This window comes from Pelecanus crispus, unplaced genomic scaffold (genome assembly GCF_030463565.1).
Source record: "Pelecanus crispus isolate bPelCri1 unplaced genomic scaffold, bPelCri1.pri SCAFFOLD_31, whole genome shotgun sequence".
Taxonomy (NCBI): Eukaryota; Metazoa; Chordata; class Aves; order Pelecaniformes; family Pelecanidae; genus Pelecanus; species Pelecanus crispus.
Genome location: NW_027461382.1, coordinates 1,456,935 through 1,477,023, shown reverse-complemented (window position 1 = coordinate 1,477,023; position 20,089 = coordinate 1,456,935). Strand labels below are relative to the sequence as shown.

The window sequence follows — 20,089 nt, the reverse complement described above, 5'->3', positions numbered from 1 at the left end:
ACACATTTCATAAAACAACGTACCCCCAGAGATTTTGTCTGTTCACCTGGAGCTGGGGGGAAGGTGTGTGCATGGGCGAGGATGATCTGCTTTATCCCTTTAATTTTTACGCCTCAGCAAAAACACTGCAAGATTCGGACTAGAGGACAGTACTGAAACCAAAGGGTAAGCAACCAAGAAGGCTCCAACCGCACATTGCCACCCGATTGCCTTACACACAACAGACTTTGGATCCTGACTGCTCACTTCACCCTGGAATAGGCCAGGGCCAACAAACCCAGATTCTCTCCATAAGAGTAACAAGCTTTAATCATAACTCACTTAAACTCTGGCATACCATAACCCTGTCACCCCATAACCCTAGCACGCCGTAGCCCTACAATAACAGAAAATGGATCAGAAACTCCCTGGAGATCTCTGCCAGGGCCTTCAGGCGGCCCCGGATCTCAGACATCACAGCTTTGAAGTGGGAGTGAGACGGAGCCACCAGGATGTCACCACCATCCATCTTCACACCCTGAAAAAGTGCCCAGCTTAAACGCTCCTGGGGAGAAAGGCTGAGGCACTCGGAGACTTTGAACTGGACAGCCATGACCACAGGGCTTCAGCTCATCGTTTCTGTGCCACAGCCACCAGGCAGATGACCCCGTCATCCCCACAAGACCCCTCGGGGCAGCCATGGCTGCTCTGGGGGCCTCCAAGAGAACCAGTTCACCTGGGCTGCTCTGCGGCCACCGCGCGCCTTGGCTCTCAGGTGGGTCTCAGTGCTGCTCTGCAATCTGCTGTCACCTCCCTGCAGGATGCTCTCCAGCACACGGGACGTCTCCGCTTGCTCACCCTGGGGACAAAGATCAAAAGAGAGCGCTGGCGTTTGCTTTGTCCCCATTCCCAGGGTGCCACAAGAGAGACCTGCCACCCTCAAATCACACCTTGGGTGCTGTGGACACAACGTACAAGCTGCAGGCCCGTGGGTCAGGACGGCTGTGGGGAGCGGGCAAGACATTCTGCGGTGCCCCGGCCCTGGCAGAAAGCAGAGCCGGAAAGAACAGCGGGGGAAGCCCAGGGCGGATGGCGCTGGGGCCCGGCAGGGTGCAGCGCTCACAGAAATGCCCAGCTCCTTGCTCCCAGGGCTGCAGCATGGGGACAGCACCGGCTGTGACTTTGCTGGGAAAAGCCAGGCAGGGGGGACCCTCACACCCCACACGTGTACCCAGACCTGGGATTTGACAACCGGTCCCTCTGCCCATCTCTGCCATGGCATCCAGAAAGCAGCACCACATGATCCGGAGCCATCTCTCCATGGACGAGTCTTTAACCAGCAGGCCTGAAGAGAGGAGAAATTGTCCCCCATTAACCCCTGCTCAAGGTTTTGCAGGCAGGAGGGGTTTTTGAGCTGCCTGATGGTGCCGCTCCTGGGGAGCTCAAGAAACAGGGCGCCTGCCTGTGCATGCAGGCAGGCGGTGGAGTGTGCACAGCGGGAGCGAGCGGTGGTTTGTGGCTGTTGAATGGATTCAGGCTTGAAATGTGTCCAGCCTGGTATGCCTGCTACCTTTTTCCTTGCAGGTTTTATTTAGAGCCTAAATAGTATTATTTTGAAAGCAAAACCAACAAGCAAACCAACAAAAAAACAAAGCTGGGTGATTGTTTTCCTCTCAGCTGGGCTTTTCTCCCCACTCCTGGCCACTCTGCAAGGTGATGCCAATATTAGGGTGCAGGATTAGGCCCAAGGGCAGGGCTTTTGCAGGCAGCACATTTCTTTATCAAAGGCTGTCCATAGAGGTGGGGCTGTCCACGAGCATGAGACCCATGTGAAGGCCTGGGGACAGCAAAGGCACCTGCTCTGTCCCCACCACAGCATGCCCGCTCCACAGCCTGCAGCCGTCTCTTGGAGAGGAGGCCACTCCGCCTTCCCCTGCCCTGCGCACATGAGACACCCACCTCCAGCTCTCAGGGCTCAGGCTGGCGACCCTCGGGGCAGCAGCAGGAACCGCTCGGACCCTGCCTGTGGCCTTGGCCCTGGGGCTGAGCACTCGGGGCTGGGCTGGGGAGCTGGGCCATGCCGGGGCCCAGGGGCACTGAGGTCTCCAGGTCCCTGTCCCCAGGACCACCCACACGGGGAGATTCCTTCTCCTTCTCCTTCTCCTTCTCCTTCTCCTTCTCCTTCTCCTTCTCCTTCTCCTTCTCCTTCTCCTTCTCCTTCTCCTTCTCCTTCCCCTTCTCCTTCTCCTTTTCCTCCTCCCGCCCCCGCCCCCCCCCCCCCCACCCCCCCCCCCTCCCCCATTTCTCCTCAGGCTGCTCGGCCTCTGCCCCCTCTGGCCCCGCCCCAGGCTGCCTGGGACTGACAGGCCGCCTCTGGCTCCACTCATTGGCTCAGCTGTGGCCAATGGCGTGGCTGTTGCCAGGCGGGCACAGGCAGCCCACGCCTCTCCTCCCAGGGCTGCCCTGCGCCCGCTGCCCCCCAGCCCGCAGCGGCTCCTCAGCCCGCCGGGACACTGGGCCTGCGGAGAGACGGCCTGCGAGAAGGGCCATGGCCCTGGGGCTGTTCTCTCAGCAGCGCAAGGGCTGTGCACAGCCCTGCCCTCCCTCAGGGCTCTCCAGCCCACCTCCGAAACTGCAAACGTCCAGGGGTTTCTCCCACGCCAAAGGTGCCAGGACCCAAAGCTCTGGCCGGCCCTCACCCTCCGTTGCCAGCACTTCCACAGCACCACAAACACAGGGGCTCCGGCTTTGCCTTGCCTCCCTACGGCCCTGACACCGCTCACACGCTCGGTCAAGAGAAAAAAAAAAGACAAAACAGAAACAAAAATGACTTTTATAAAATGAAAAAAAGGAACAGGAGAAATTACATGCTCCCTGCGAGTAACCATTTAAAAAAAAAAAAAATTAATTTTACTCCCAAGGGAGCATGGCATTTTCTACTGCTGCCTCAGACTTATTATTTTTAATTTTTTTTATACCCTAATGTACACAATAATTGGCATTCCAGCCAGGACTACTGACATTACACCCACCACCGCCCCCCACAGATTACCATCACCACTCATGAATTTCAGCTGGAAAGCAAACTACATCACCATTAGGAAACTTCACCAATCAAATATGCAAACAAGAGTCAACAAATCTGTTAACCGACCTGCACACCAGCACTCCTACACACAAACAAAATAATATCTACACCCATAAACCCAAGTAAAAACACCCACTGCGAAACAAAAGGCACATCCAGCATACAAAGGCTCAATAAAAGGAACGAACAACCTAAAAAAAAACACCACCACACTCTGCCCGTGAAGGATTCCCAAACCACAGACAGCGCCTTCCAAACGCTACCGGCGATCGCTGTGGACCAACCCTGGGAGCTGGACCATGGAGCTGCACTTCCGGGTACGAGAGGGGCTTCTGGCACGCCGCTCTGTGCTGCACAGGGCCGACTCTATAGGCCGTACCATAGAGTTGGACCTCCAGGATCAAACTGGATGGTGCAGGTTATAGAGAGGAGCTTCCGGTTTCCAACTCTAGGATCCAGAAGTTCCTCTCTATGTTCTGGATGGCCTCCAGCATTACCGGAAGTCATATCACCTCGACCGGAACTGCCCTCCCACGACCAGAAGTCGACCCCTAACCCCAGAAATAAACCGAAGTCATCCCTAAACAACCGGAAGTTACACATTACCACCGGAAACGCCCCCAGAAAACCTGTAAGTGGCCCCAGTATGACCGGAAGTCCCCCCAAACACAACCAGTTAGGGGTCTAGGGCCACAATTTAGGGGTCTGGGCCTGCTTCATGGAAGGAGGGGATGGGAGGGGACGGGAGGGGAGGGGAGCTGCCAGGAGGGAGCTGCCCTGGAATTGCTCTGGATCAGCAAGTCTTTTCTGAAAATGCAGGTCTGTCTGTGCTGCCAGCCACAGCCCTGGGCAGGGGGAGCCACGTGACCAGAGCCGCTGATTTGACTTTCTGGGCAGATGATGGAGTAGGTAGACACAAGGTGTAAGCCTGGGCTGGTCTGTACCTGCAGAGCTGTAGGCTGAGCTATTCTACCTCTGAAGGCTGGAGAGATATGGGCTATGGGTAGAGTTACTGTTTGCCAGTTACCATTTCTTTTGGGGTCCTGTGACCCTGATGGTAAGGTCATCAGCCTGCAGCTCTGCGGCAGTTAAAACTACGACTGAATGAGTTTTGATGGTGGATGCTGTTCTGTGTGTTTCATTTTCAATAATCATTTCATTGAGCTGGAATTATTTCTGTGCGATTAGGTGATGGGGATCTTCTTGCACTGGTCTTCTGGAGCGCATCCTGTCAGCCTTTGTCATGCAGAGCTTTCCCATCTGTTCCCAAGAGGAGTGATGGCCACAATGTGGAACAGCTCCTGTGAGTAGTGGCTTCACCAGTAGGCTTGGATTTAGTGAATCCCCATGGACAAACGTATGTAGCAGGTGCTCCAGCCAAGAACTTTGATGTGCTGATGCTCTAGAGTGAATTTGGAGGTGTTTCCTCGTCCTCCTCCTTTTCCTCTTCCCTGTTCTTCCTCCTCCTCCTGCTCCTCCTCCTCTGGTTCTTCATCATCGTCATCCTTCTCCTTCTCCTTGACCTCTTCTTCGTCTTGTTCTTCCTCCTCCTCCTCCCATTCCTCCTCCTCCTGTTCTTTTGCCTCCTTTTCTTCCTCTTCCTCCTCCTGTTCTCGTTTCTCCTCGTCCCTCTCCTCCTCCATTCCTTTCTCCTCCTTTATTTCTTCCTCATCATCCTTTTTTTATTCTCCTCCTCCTTATCATGCTCTTCCTCCTCTTCTCCACCTCCTCTTCTTTCCTCTCTTCCTCCTCCTGCTCTTCTTCCTCCTCCTGTTTCTCCTCCTCATGTTAATTCTCTTCCTCCTCTACCTTCTTTTCTTTGTCCTCATCCTCTTGTCCATCCTTCTTTTCCATGTTCCTCCTCCTCCTCCTCCTCTTCCTGCTGTTCTTTACTTTTTCTTCTTGTTCTTTCTCATGTTCTTTATCCTGTTCTTCCTACGGTTCTTCCTCCTCCTCCTCCTCTTCTTTTTCTTTCTCCTCCTTTTTGTCTTCATCCAGCTCTTCCTCCACCTCTTCTTCCTCTTCCTCGTTCTCCTTCTCTTTCTCCCCTCCTCGTCATACACCTCTGCATGTTTATCCTCCGTGTGTTCACCCTCCTCCTGTTCTTCTTGTTCTTCATCATTCTTCTCCTTATGCCCCTCCTTCTCCTCCTCTTCCTCCAACTCCTCCTCCTACTATTTCCTGCTGTTTTTCTTCCTCTGCTTCCTGTTATTCTGTTATCCTGCTTACCCTCCTGTTCTTGACCCTCCTCCTTCTTTTCTTTCCATTCATTTTCCACCTTCTCCTCTTCTTCTGCTTCCTCCTATTATTTCTCCTTCTCTTTCCTCCTCTTCCTCCTACTATTCTTCACCCTCCTCCTCCTCTTCATCTTCTCCTACCTCATATTCCTCATTTTCTTTCTCCTCATCATCCTGTTCTTCCTCCTCTTCTTCCTTCTCCTCCCACTCTTCTTAAAAAATTTCTTCCTCTTATTCCTCCTCCTCCTCCTCTTCTTCTTTCTCTTCCACCTCATCCTCCTGTCTCCACTCCTCCTTTTATTTCCTTCTCCTTCTCTTCTGATTCCTTTTCCTGTTCTTATTTCTTCTCCTCCTGTTCCTCCTCCACCTCTTCTTCTTCCTCCTCTTGCTCATTTCTCATCTTTCTCCTCCTTGTCCTTTTGCTCCTCATCCAATTTTTTCCTCCTCCTTCACCTTTTCATCCTTCACCTTTTCCTCATCCATTTCCTTTTGTTTCTCCTCATCCTTTTCTTGCACATTCTCCTTGACAATTGCATGAGATCCAACAAGGCCAAGTGCCGGGTCCTGCACTTGGGTCACCCATGCAACGCTACAGGCTTGGGGAAGAGTGGCTGGAAAGCTGCCCGGCGGAAAAGGACCTCGGGGTGTTGGTCGACAGCCAGCTGAACATGAGCCAGCAGTGTGCCCAGGTACCCAAGAAGGCCAACAGCATCCTGGCTAGTGTCAGGAACAGTGTGGCCAGCAGGAGCAGGGAGGTGATTGTCCCCCTGTACTTGGTGCTGGTAAGGCCACACCTGGAATCCTGTGTCCAGTTTTGGGCCCCTCAATACAAGAAAGACATTGAGGTGCTGGAGTGTGCCCAAAGAAGGGCAATGAAGCTGGTGAAGGGTCCAGAGAACAAGACTTAACGAGGAGCAGCTGAGGGAACTGGGGTTGTTCAGTGTGGAGAAAAGGAGGCTGAGGGGATACCTTGTTGTTCTCTACAACTACCCGAAAGGAGGTTGTAGCGAGGTGGGTCTCTCTTCCCAAGTAACAAGTGATAGGAGAAGAGGAAATGGCCTCAAGTTGCGGCAGGGGAGGTTTAGATTTGATATTAAGAAACATTTCTTCACCAAAAGGTTTATCAAGCATTGAAAGAGGCTGCCCAGGTAAGTGGCTGAGTCACCATCCCTGGAGGTATTTAAAAGGAATGTAGAGGAGGTGCTGAGGGACCTGGTTTTGTGGTGGACTTAGTAGTTTTAGGTTAACAGTTGGAGTCAGTGATCTTAAGGGTCTTTGCCCACCTAAATGATACTGATTCCATGATTGTGTGCAAAATGAAGCTTACAGAGGGTGGAAACAAGGCCAGGTATCCTGAGAGAAACATGGAAACATTGTCTGAGCATGCAGGGACCAAGTCAGGAATTGAATCTGGGCAGGGATGTCAAAGATAGCCAGGAGAGCTTCTTAAGTACACAGGAGACAAAAAGCAGCCAAGGGAAATTGTGGGCCCCTTGCTCAATGAGACAGGGGACCTGGTTACACAGATGTGCAAAAAGCAGAGGTACTGAATGCCTTCTTTGGCTCAGCCTTTACTAGCAAGAGCAGCCTTCAGGAGTGCCAGGTCCCAGAGAGCGGGTGGAAAGGTGGGAGCAAGGAAGAGGGACCCTTGGTGGAGGAGGATCAGGTCAGGGAATACTTGTGAAACAACGTAACGATGATGTATATGCCTACGGTGGTGTTATCCACAGATACAGAGTGGCAAAGGGTTCTCATACAAACGCATCCATGTCCAGCATATCCGAGTACTGTTTCAGGGGTTTCATCAGGATGTATTTCAAAATGACAAACACTTTGTTCAGTGTGAAGACAAATGTCTTGGGCCTTAATGGTGTTACTTTCACAAATAAATGCCTGTTGTTCCATCCAACGCATGTATCAACATCAATAGTTTGCCATTTATTCCCATTTTGCTGGGCCCATGCTCTATGTTTTAATGGATGGAGTCCAGTTCCATTATGGTTTAACCCCAGCACAATGATTGGGTAGCTATACGGTGTGTACTGAAGCATTGCGTATTGTTAATAGAAAAGCTGTGGCTTTACTGTCAGTAGGGTTATAGGTAAAATTGATTAGACGCCACCAGGATTGGAAGTCTCTTTCAAATTGAGTTATGTTATCCCAGATTGCCTTTTGAATTTCAGTGGGCAAGGTGCCCTCATCACCTCCTCTTATAATTGTTGTTAGTAGATTATATCCACCATTGGGCTTGAATACAAAGAAGAGCAAGAGGGAGACTAGTTGGAGCTGTGCCCAGTGCGTCCATGATAAGTTGGTGGTCTTTTACATTGATCCTTTCCCACTTAGGTAGTATGTCAGCTACAAGCCATTGGCTAGTTCCCAATGCTGATAGAGAAGACCGTAAGGGCTGTTCTAATTTGTTCAAATCACTTGTTGCTGTGCTTAATTTATTTATGAGTATTTCAGCATCTATACTATTCAAGACTCCCAATCCTGTCCCTGTGACACCGCTTACAACTCTCTTTGCTCGCTTTGGGGAGGTGAGAGTTTGTCCATGTAACCATGATAACCATCCTGTACAGGATATATTTAGGAATGGTGAGCAGGTAGGTTTAATTGTAGAGATGTTAACCTGCACTGACAGTTCCACTCGTTTCAGGGACCATGATGGGTTAAATAATATTTGCTGTTGTCCAGTATTTTTGATCACATACGGTCCAATTTCAGAAATTTGTGGGGACAGGGTTTTCTTACCCTTTACAGTCAGGGCAGATGTATTGTACTAGGCTCAGTAATGTCTATTTTAAATGTAAAGGATAGTCCCATGCTATGGTGAGCCCAGAGGCAGACTACGAGAACACGTTGTACTAAGGTAAAATTATACCAACAGTCCAATCTTTCAGAGGCACAAAGTTTCCCATCTTTTGCTGTTGGGTCTGGTGTGATGTTGTACACAGAAATGTGAGATGCCTTCTCATGATCATCATGACCCACTGATCATCCGGCATCCTATTTTAATTTCTTTCCCTGTCGGTCCCCGAAGGTGAGGAACTTTACCATCAGCTTCATCCTTGTCCCAGCTCCATTAATTTTCCAAGTATACCTCAGTTCCGTGCATGACCGTGATAGAAAGGATTAAATTTCCCTTACTAGGGTGTATTCCCATACTTCTGGTATATTTAACACGAGCTTGAGACCATGGCCATTCTATGGTTCTTTGTCCACAGACTCAGAGGAGCAGGGATTCCCCTTGACAGAGCCATTGTGTGGCACCAGCCCACACAGCACAGGAATCTACATATATCACCTTTGCTCCGTTTTGTGCTGCTAGAACAACTGCCCCTCATTCTCCTACTTGTGCACTACCTTCACCTTCTTCTATTGCTTGTTTGCCGGTGGTAATTTCTAATGCAGCAGCCTTATCCTGCCATTTCCCATTTATTCTTTTTGCTGAGGCATCAGTACACCAAACGTTTTCTGTTGGTGTTCCCTTTCCTAAGAGTGAGTAAAGTGGGTGAGCAATGATAGAAACTCCAGGTACGTGTTTTCTCCAGTATCCTAAAGTACCCGTAAGCTGTTGTAATTCTTTCCTAGATTGGGGCATCTGTGACTGTTCTATTATATTTAGGGTGTCTGGTGGGATTGTCACACTACCTGCAATCCACCAAGTACCCAAAAACTTTACCTCTCTGCTTTTTTCTGACACTTCTCAGGTGGGATTGCAACTTCTGCTTTATGTAGCGCTTGCCATGCTGCTGCTGCTGCTGCTTCCTCTACCTCCTCAGGGGAATGTCCTCCCTTTAGAATATCATCTATATATTGGTATAGTTTCACATTCTGGGGAGGAGTGACTGTTTGCAACAGTTCCGCAAGCACAGCATGAGCAATTGTAGGTGAGTGTTTGTATCCTTGTGGGAGTCTGTTAAAGGTATATTGTATACCTTCCCAGGTAAAAGCCAATCTGTCTTTCTCCTCCTCCTGCAAGGGGCCCATAAAGAACATCCCTTTCACATCTAGCACTGCCATCCATGGGTGTGCAGCTGCCTGTAGTGTGGCTGTTAAGGTTGCACTATTAGGGACTGCAGCAGATAGTTGAGCTGTGTTGGCATTTAGACGCCTGTAATCAATTGTCAGATGCCATCTCCCATCCAGCTTTCGGACTGGCCAGACCGGTGAATTGTGTGGGGAGTGGGTTCTGGAGATAATTTGTCGTTTTTGTAAATCAGCTATGACTTTAGAAATTCCATTTTGTGCTGCAGCAGAAATTGGGTATTGTGGTACGTTAGTAACTTTTGAATTAGGGAGTGCGGGGGCTGCACGGAGTAAACGCACTGTAGCCTCCTGATCTTTTTCAGGTTAGGATTAATATTTGAACCAAAGCACCACATCCCACCATCAGAGATGCCAGGTTTGGCCATTCAGAACATCAAAGGCCAGAATATTTTCATTAAGATTTTTCACTACAAAATGGGTAGACAGCATGCGTTTGTCACGCGGGAGCCATAAATTAACCTTTGCAGTTTGACAAATAGCAATTGCTCCGTTCACTCCAGTAATTTTAACCCTTTGCTGTCCAGTTCATATACTCAGCTTCTCAGCATCTTGTTGTGTCAATATTGAAATTTGTGCTCCGGTGTCTATTAGGAATTTGATTAATTGTTTTTGAGGACCAACTGGTATTAAAATAAATAGGCCATTATTATCTATCCATTGATAGGAGGCCTTCTGCCAGACGGACAGACCCAATTGTCATCCAGGCACTACTTGTTTTTTGATCTTGGATTTTGGGGAAGGAAAGGGTCATCACCCCTCTCAGAGTTGGTGATGGTATCTGGGGGTTGGAAACGTTTTCTCTCCGATGGTGTCTTTGAAATGCATGAATTAGATCTTGGATAATGCTGGCAGGTAGTTTCTGAATTACAGCTCTCGGAATGCCCACTGTCAATGCTTGATTCTATAGTTGTCTCCACCTCTGACCCCTAGGTTGACGATGAATGGGTTTTGGTTCCTGGGAACTCTTTTGGGGTGTTTGTTTAATTTGTCTGATGTTACCACTAGGATTTTCGGTTTCAAAAGATGGATCACCCCATCCCACTTCTCGCCCATGACTGATGATGTCTTGCATCAGTGTTGCCCAAGTAGGGAGATCTCTGCGCACTAGGGCCCCTTCCTGTTTGTTGGCAACCTCCCTTATGTCTAACAGGGCATCGAAGTCTGTGTCCCCCCTTATTTTGTCTCATTTTGCAATGAGGTAGGGTTTGAGCATAGCAGGGGCTCCCTTAATTAATGGCCTCAGCATGTCATGATCCACGATTGCTGATACAGAAATGTCAAGAGGGCTGCATGGCCTGAATACAGGCAGCTTTTGTAATAGCTGTGGAAAGTTCATTTAGGAATTAATAGGCATTACTAGAGGTTCTCCCCTATAGCAATTCCACCAGCCCAGAGTGCCACTCTACTGGTTATGGAGTGGGGATCATCTGGAAGCACAGGGACAGCATTTAAAAAGACACCAGGGCCCCAGAATCCATTGGTTTCCTCGCCGTTTAGTACAATGCTATCTCCGCCTGTTAAACACACTGTCCATAAATACTCAGTCTCAGGTTCACCTGGCTTACAGCCATAGCATTCTTGTAGGTCAGCCATTTGGATTGGATCACATGGGGTTATTTTTTGGGTACAATTTCCTGCTCCACCCCTAGGCCCAGTAGTTTCTTCTGTTTTTATAATGGGCCTCGCTACATATGTAGGGGGATTTGGAGGAGATAAAGAATCATCTTTCCCTGTTTTGTTATCATCAGGGTCAGCCCAGATGTTTCCATCCCATTCTTCAGGGGATACAATTAATTTCCTGATTTGTACGATGTCAAGGGAATTGTGAGCTTCCATGAATATTATCTCAACATATGGCCCATTATAATCTCCGTGAAAAACCACCCCATTTGATCCAATCCAAGATGAAGATGGCAAAGGTACTCAAAAGTGTTATAACCTTTGACAGTGGAAACATGTCATTTACACTTTATATGAACAGTCTACTGTTCTTTTCAAAAACTTACAAAGGACATTTTGCTATCTCCGTATCAGAACTTAGTGATTTGAAGTTAAAGCTCTCCACTAAGATGTGGAAAAAAAAAGACCAACATGCCCTGGAAAGAAGAGTAATTACACAGACTCGGTAGTCTAGCTCTTGTAGTTTTCAGTTCTACTGAAACAGCAGGTGTGGGTTTTTTCACTTGTGCTTGGCAACGATTAAAACCAAAAAAAAAGACAAACCCTTGAAACTTCCTCTGAAATTAGAGGTGGGTGAGACACATCACATTTTCTGACTCTTCCACTATCCTTCTTTCTTTTGAAGTTGTTTGTATCAGTATCATATATTCTTTGCTTTCACTAGAGCCAAGACAACGTCAGATTTTTTTTTCCCCCAGGCATACCATCTCCTGTCAGGCAGAGATATCCATGCAGAAGCGCTCAGTTACAGAGGCCTTGCTGCAAGAGGACTAAGAGGTGGGTGCATGGTTCATGATGGTTCTTATCCACGCTTTGGAGGGTTTTCAGATCGGTGGTAATTACCGAATCCTAGCATGATAATGACTACAGTAGTCTGAGGGTATGAGGGAAACAAAGGTTTGAGGGGAGGAGAGGATACTTTTTAAAAGCCGCTAGATTTTTTACAACACAGTTTTTTTGTTGTAAACACCAGCCCTCAGGGGTGGGGGCTGTTTCTGCCCGGTGCCCTTGGCCTGGCACTCACAGTTGGGAACAGGCTTTCCAAAATCCTGCTGGAAAGTGCTACATAAGAAAAAGCTACAATGGGAAGATGGCTTGAAGACATGCACACAAGAACTTGACCGACCGTGACCTCTCCTACCCAGGTGGGTTTCCTGCTGGAAGAAATGAGACCAAACTGGCTGAAAGCAGCAAAGTTGCAACGAAATCGTGTAAACTCATCTAAGAAATGTGCATTAAGTGCACTTGCACAGAGGGTTCACGTGTACAAATACTCAAAAGTGAATGTTAACAGATGGTATCATGGCCAAAGCCAATAGGTTATGTAAATTTTAAAAATGAGTATATGAATAGTCTTAAGATTTCATATAAGGAATCAAGAGTTGTAACACGGCGACATTCTCATGCTCCCAGCTGAGAGCACCTTTATTGCTAAAAATAGAAAGGGGTTTTAGCTAGCGCGTGCTTCTGCTGCCTTTTTTCCCAGTGCCTGCGCATGAACTAGAAGAAAAGAAAAAGGCAAGCAAATCCCTTTTGGTAACAAGAGCGGCAGATGTGGGACCTGTGGCTGAGCTGGGGAACAGGGGGCACCCCTGGAGCAGCCTTGGGGCTTGCTGCCAAGCTGGGAGAGCTGCCTGCAAATCAGCTCTCCCAGCAGGACATTGCCCAGGAGTTACTGTGAGTCTTACTCTTGTCCTTCAGGAACGCTGTTCCACACCAAGCACACCCAGAGCTGAGCCTGTGCAAGAAGAAGCCTTCTCCAGGAGAAGCACAGCTGGGGCTGATGGTGACAGTTCCCAGCAGCTGTCCAGGTCAGAGAGATGCAGGTAAGATGCCCTGGAGGAGACAACGACCGCTTGGCAGTTCTCTTGCAGGAACAGGGTTGAAGAGCAGGAGGGAGCCAGGGCAAAAGGGCCTCTGAGGTCAAAAAGTGCATCAAACAGCCAGAGCGCAAAGCAGAGGGAGAAGAGAAATAGGTGCAGGGGACATGGCTGGGACAGTGCTTTCAAGGTAACATCTGCCACAGAAGCACAGTAACAGTGAAAGGCATTGGGAGGTCATGGAGTGAGTGAGAAAAGGGCCTGGCAGAGAAGAGCCCGGAGAGGCAGGAGACAAGCTGGAAATGGAGGGGAAAAAGAGGGCCTGTGGAAAGTGAGGATGCTCATCCTGTGCAGGTGCTTGGGAAGACACTGGTGGCGGAGCAGCTGCTGCGGAAGGAGCAGGAACCTGGCTTCTGCTGCAGGTACTTGTGATGTCACCTGCTGCCGAGCAACTGCTAGGGCAGGAGTTTTTAAACGACTTGTGCAGATGCTGGCGATATCACTTGTGACTGAGTAGCAGACAGCTAGGAAAAGATGCATCGCCCGCTTAGGTGTCTGTGATGTCACTCGTGGCCGGAACCAGCCTGTTGCTGTTTCAGGTGCTTGTGATGTTACTGGTGGCTGAGGAGCTGATAGGGCAGGGGTTTCTGTGTGATTCATGAAGGTGGTTTTTGATGTCATATGTGCCTGAGAGGATGATAGGGCAGGCATAGAGAACAGCTTTATGCAGGTGCAATATGCATAGCTAAATAAAGAGAACAAATTCCCTTGGTAATTCTGTGCTAAGGTGTCCTTGCCTCTCTCCTAGGCCAGCAAAGAACTGACTTTTACACAGGTCACCCGAGGATGACTGCTGCCAGGAGAGATCCTTCCTGTGCTTGGCTGCTCACCTGGACCCTGTTCCTGCTCACATCCCCATTCCCAACGCCTGTCTCGCTGGATTCGATTTCTAGAGGTCACGGTAGTCCCAAGCGCTGGCATTTGGAGATGAAAGCCGATGCTGAAGGAGAAGCACCTTCGCGCCTTTTGCAGTGAGTCATGGCAGGCTTGGGAGCTAGGTGGTTTATACTTTGTGTGAGGAGAAATGCCTACACATTTCTGCCTCGGTTTTGCCTCAGAAACTGATTTCATATGTAGAATGCCTTGCGACAGGCTTGGAAAGAGGCCAGAAGGCGTATGAACTGCAGCTCTTGTGGGACACTGCAGAAGCATCTTCAGGGTGAAGCGTTGTCTTTTTTACTCAGACTCCACTGCCCAGGAAACCAGCTTCTTCACCGAACCAAGGAGTAAAAAGAGTGGAAACCCATCGTCTTAACAAGATGACCCTGCTGGTGGGGACCGTCAGTGGCAATGCTTGTAATGCCTTGGTTTGCTTGTGTCTCTTGCACCAGATGTCACACTTGGGAGAAGACAACGTGAATCACACACAGGTGACCTGCGCCTCTAATCGAGCAGCACTGGAGATGCTTTGTTCCTGGGCATTTTTTTCCCTGAGATCTCTACATGCTAATTTAATATGATCAGCAGGTTTAGAAAGCTTCCACCCCTCTGGATCACAAGGGTGCTTTCATAAAGGAAGTCTCGAGTTACACAATTTCAAAAAAACCCTGAACCCCTCTGTTCCTTCTTGCATGGTCAAACACTCTGCAGAAGTTAGAAACACCACTCAGGACTGGGTCTGGTTATGATGGCAATTTTATTGTTTTGATCGCCTGAAACACCTGGCAAGAGTGAGGCAACATTTGCTGGTGACGCTGCAAACGTTGCTTACTTCTGAGTCCTCCCCTCCAGAGTTCTCTTCGGATTTCTCTTCTTGCATTTCTTTTTCGATTCTGGATCACCAGAATGCTCACTTCCATCTTTTGCCGCTTTCTTTCAGGCACACTTTCATCTTCCTCTGCACAGGACAGTTTCCTCTTTCTGCATCTTTGTTTTTCATTTGCCTGGCAAGAGTCTGCAGACTCTGGGTGAACTGGCACCGGTGGGAGCACACGCTGTTCAAGTGAGGATTTCCCTGGCTGCTGCTCACCTACTGAAGCAGAATGTGAGTCTGCTCTGTGGCCACCTGAGCTGTGCACACCTTCCCCTCCTGAGCTTCTGCCATTCTCAGGGCTGTTCTTCTCCCTGTGGGAAGAGCTGCACAGGTTCCCAGTGCCGCGCGCCAGCTGATGGCGAGTGTGCTCCTGCGTTTCTGCACAGCAAGCCTGCCTCCACCTGGGAGGCAGACAGTCTGGTTGGCTTCCGTTCAGCTTCTTCCCCTGCTTGGTGTCAATGCGCGCCCTCTTCCTGCTGCAGTGCTGAGGGGGAGTTCCTGCAGAGTCCTGCATTTTTCTCTTCCCTTGGATCCTCTGCCTGTTTTCTCCACGTTGCTGATTCCTCAGTGCCACGGTGCCTCTGGAAAATGGAGTCTTCAGCCCTTGACCCAGCTTTGCCACGGAAATGCTCTTTGTCTCTTGGCATTCAGTGCCTGCTCCAGGGGTCAAATCATGGTGCCTGGAGAAACAACGGTGATCTTAGTCTAGGGCTGTTGTTGCAGCCTCCTCGTGGCTTCAGTCTCATCCTATCATTTTCTGGCAGCACTTGATATGGCACGCAGAAGACTGAAGCAGAACTAGAAGCTGGAAATTAGATCATGGTCTTCCAGCTATGTCTGTCCCTTTCCGAGCACTAACTCATCTTTGTGCCCTCTCAGACCTCCCTTTCACCTCTTGTCACAGCTAGTCAGTCTCAGAGAGCACACAGCCAGCAAGTTGCACAAGCACAACAGATTAGTGCCAGACAAGGAGGGAGAAGAAAGGAGCAGGCGAACTGCAGAACAGAGAGAACTGAACGAGACAAACAGTCATTCTTTCCAAGGACTGAAAGCAAAACCCACTGGAGGAGAACAACAACAACAGCAAGAGCAGTAACAGGAGCGGGAGTGTATTCTGAACGCCCCTTCACGCTTGTTATTACCTGGCATAGAAGAGTAAATATGCACGCTGGCAGAGAACCGTCTTGATGTCACAAAGACCTACAGAGGCATCATTCATCTTGTACCACCGTCCATTGCTGGCCTGCAAAGAAAGGCAACGATCTCTTCAGATGAACTGCAGCGGTTTTAAAACAAAACCACAGACAGAACACCACTGCAGGACACAATACACCAACGCAAATCACAGAGCTGACTTCTACCTTCACGAAGCAGTAATAGTGTCCTGCCTGACAGCCAGAACCTTCATGTACCAGGACGGCATACAAGGAATAGAGCAGTGGTTCTCCACCCGCCTGAGACATGTATGCACCAAGGTCCAAATATTCTGGATACTGCACAACCTAAAGGGACACCAAGAAGACTCACAAATTATCCTGAGAGTCTTTAGGAAGCAGCCTGAGAAAACCTTGTCACCAACCACAGGCTAGAGGTGTAGAAATAGATCTTCTGGGTTCATCAAAACCAGGTGTTGCCATTTCATCATTGAGGTGGCAGAAAACCATTCTCAGCCAAACCAGCTCTTTACGAGCGCAGTAGGTGCTTATCTTCACATTGGAACTTTCCTCTTACCACAAGGGAAAGAGCAAGGCATAGCTATTGCACTGATTTTGCTTAGACGGCTGCACTCAGTAGCTGTCGTGCAAACATGAACAAGTTCCAAAAAAGGATTCTCCCTCAGGAAAGGTCTCCTTCCAAGCAGACAAAGTTGCAGTGCACTTGTAAACATACCTTGCTAATCTTTCTGCCAGAGAAAGCATCAAATCTCTTCAAGCACACTGTCAGGACATTGGAGGAACGATGTATTGTAAGGCTCTTGGATGCAGTGGCCAGCTGTTCACACCTTCAAACAAGCACAGACCCAAGTGTTGCAGCCTATCTTCTCCCCACTCCGCCCCCCCATTCATGGATGGTTGAGTTAAGGCTTGTTTTGCCCAACTATCGTATGCACGTGTTTGCATTTCAGACCCCTTAAGTCCACACACTCTCAGTGAAGGTAGCTTTGGTCTAGGCTGGCTCACTTTGGAGAGCAGCAGCCTGCAGTCTACAAGACAAGAACTAGGCTTGACAGCATTCAGAGAGCCAGTGGGGGCTGCTACTGCTCCGAGCACTGAGGTCTCCTGGAGAGAGACGCAAGCATCCAAAAAGCCTTGGAAACGAAACTGTTGATTGCTTTCTTGAAGACGCTGCTGTTGCCAAATGCCTGTCCAGAGCTCCTCCTTGCTTCAGCTCACCACTGCCTACGAGGCGTGTCTTTTCCCTTCTGGCCATAGGGGTAGTTCAGTGGGCAACTTCATAGCTAGCTAGGAAGGTTGACCCCTACCAGGGCAGACAATGCCAGGAATCAAATTCTCATCAGAGCTTTCCAAGTATTCAGGCAGAAGGGAAAGAAATTACCTGTCTTAGAAACAAATGCATTATTTTCCAAGTTCCAGGTTGTTCAGGTGGATTAGTTGTATGGGGAAGAAAGAAAAAGAAGAAACCCCAAGCTGCCTCATGACTGGGTTTCTCAATTAAGTCAAGACAGAACTAGTGCTCCCAGCCATGCAGTCCCGTAACCCAGTATCTGCTGGGAAGATGTCATTAGTAATAATCTTACTTGCTGCATTTGTAGCCATTTTCACCATCCAGCTGCTCAGGTTTGACAAAGTCTTCCAGAGCTCCAGTGACAGAGGAGGCTGCCTGGATGAGAAAGAAAGGAGAGCACTAAGCTCCTGGAAACTCAAAATCCCAAGAAATAGCTACCCGTGTAGTACCAGCGTTGTCCCAAGAAGCAGCTACCCCCGGGTGGTACCAGAGTTGTCCATGGTACAGGTCAAAAATAACACAAGCAATCGACCCCATCCATCCAGCAATCAGAGGCGTATTGAGGGAGTCCGAAGCAGGGTGGTATGACAGTGTCATCATGGCTGTAGGTACCATCCTTACTCTTTGCTCAGCTGACACCCAGCACCCAGCACAGGGAGACCATTTACAGGGCTTCCCCAGAAGGAGCACACAAGTCCAGTTCCCTCCCCATCCACCACCAAGCTCTTGTGAGGTCACAGGCCACAGGTTGAAGTCAGCAGAGTTTACTGGAGATAAACTAGGCCCCTGTGGGGACCTGGAAACATTTTGCACCACAATTTCCAAACATCTTACCTTGATGTCCAAAGGAATATCAAGGAATGCCTCATAGGTGTCGGAAACAGCTTTGCAACTCAAGCATGTTACTGGAAGGCAGAGAAATGCTTATCAGGTTGGGAAGGAGACTGACTCTGCCCATTTCACCAACCAACACATACCGCTTTAGACACACGGGACATACTGCTGCATACTAGAAGCTGTTTACCACAAACAGAGGAAGAGCCACAGATCATTCTAAGGACAGTAATATTTTTTAAAAGTACCTCTTGATCTTAGAAAGCCCCCAAATATTTGCTGGATGATGGTAGTTCCTTGAGAAGAGCTGTCCAAGCTGGAAACAAATGGTAAGGCAGAGAGTTATCTCTTTCAGGAGTTCTTGGTCTGAAAACCCTGGGCGCAGGGTTTTCTTGATGGGAGTACATCAAGGAGTCCAAAGGGCTCAGGAACATTGAAAAGGTAATTTGCTTGTGCTTACTGGCTGCTTCCACTCAGGCAAGCTCTCTGCATGGCATCAACAGTATAGCATAAAAACTCGTGGGCGTCTTCCTGCACGCCAAGCTCAAAGTGTGCTCCTATTCCTAAGAAAGAAGCAGTTACTAGTTCTGTCCTACAAGAAGGGAAGGAAACATGTAAAAGCACCTGAAATGACTTACGTGTGAGGACACTGACGACAGCCCTAGGCTGGATGGCACTGGCTGAGGAATGCAGGACCTTGTTAACGTGCGCTTCCATTACGCACATCATGCAGAAGCCTTGCCGACAACCTGAAGAGGGTGGGCCGGAGGGAGGGAAGCAAGCTTCTCAGGTTAGCAAAATAGCCATAGCACTGGGAAACCTAATGACGTTATAAGGACAGTCTCCACTCCTCCCAAAGTGCCAATGTCCCCAACAAGCCCAGGACATTTTAGCGCACAGAAAGCTTTCTTCAGAGGGATGCTTAACGGACAGAAGAAGTTTTCTGTGCAATAAGCAAAGAGGGTTTAACTTGCAGGACTAGGGTCCAAGACCCGGGGCTAGAAAGTGGTGCCTTTCTGAAGACGAACACACCTAGACAGGACAAGAGGCTTCTAGGCTTGAGTGTCCAAAGAACACCAACTCGGGGGACTGACAAAGAAGGGCTGCTTTTCTCCCACATGAAATTCCAGATTGTGAGAATCCTTGGGAAGTGCCCAACAGATTTACAAGGAGCTGTTCCTAAGAGTCCTCACATGACTGGCTGTGCTCACGAGAGAGCAGGTAGTTGGTGAGAGGGGGCGTGTACGTCAGGCACTGCAGGACGGAGTTGAGGTAGCACGTATTGCCCAGGTTGTAGAGTCCTGCTCCAGCTCTCTGTTGTTGCGGCCAGGCCATGCAAATCTTCTCCAGGGGAAAGAGGACCCTTTGTGTCGGAGCCGTTCCCTCGGCAAGGACTGCAGGGAAATGGTATTTGAAAAGAGATGAGTTGATGCTGTTGCACAATAGCATATTTAAAAAGTCCAGTTTGTACAGAAGCTCTCAGGAAAAGCAGCTCTAACCTCCAACACAGAAACATTGGGGGAAGCCTAACATTGCCACTGGCAATTACTGGTCAAGAAACCGTTTTGGAAAATGATCTGTTCCCCTGCTTACTTGGCTGAAAGTCCAGCAAAGCCACACTCTAATTTCTGTGCCTCGGGCTATCTTCCTTTCCCTCTAGAGCCTTGCATTGGATTATCAGGTCAAGTCTTCCCTTTTCCTGATTGTAATTTGACGAAAACAAGCAAGTACCTAGCACAGAAGGTAACCCTATTGATGTCAGATCTTTCTACGAGCAATGTCATCTTTCAAAGTCTTGTACAGAGTGGCAGAGGAGTGATAAAATGCATTTTCCTCTGTCTAATCGAAAACACCTGGGTAAGTCTGGCTGCTACCAGGAAACACCCCAGAATTCATGCTAGGTTGTCAGCCCATCAACACTGAGGGAAGGAGCACCAGCCACATCCGTTGCCTTTGGGGATTCACAAAGTCCAAGGCTGCTGGTGAAGCCGTTACTCACAGGAGTCATTCCCCATTGCAGCCATCGGTCCTCTTGGGAACAGAGGGGAAAGTTTGGGATGACAAAGGATGTCAGGACGCGCTCCAGAAGGAGAAGGTCGATGCCAGTCCTGTCACCTGA

At 49.0% G+C, this 20,089-nt stretch overlaps 1 protein-coding gene across 1 annotated transcript; it reads right to left on the bottom strand.

The window, feature by feature from the left end:
- Positions 1 to 376: 376 nt before the first annotated feature.
- LOC142596982 (ubiquitin carboxyl-terminal hydrolase 17-like protein 6) lies at positions 377 to 19,305 on the bottom strand. The gene is made up of 13 exons (XM_075727419.1): positions 19,164 to 19,305; positions 18,621 to 18,719; positions 18,431 to 18,527; positions 18,219 to 18,286; positions 17,971 to 18,041; positions 17,429 to 17,511; positions 16,561 to 16,672; positions 16,032 to 16,172; positions 15,813 to 15,913; positions 3,447 to 3,647; positions 930 to 1,020; positions 716 to 838; positions 377 to 517 (listed from the first exon to the last, which is right to left on the bottom strand). Exons 1-13 carry the CDS (start codon positions 19,303 to 19,305, stop codon positions 377 to 379), a joined length of 1,470 nt encoding a protein of 489 aa, XP_075583534.1.
- Positions 19,306 to 20,089: the final 784 nt, after the last annotated feature.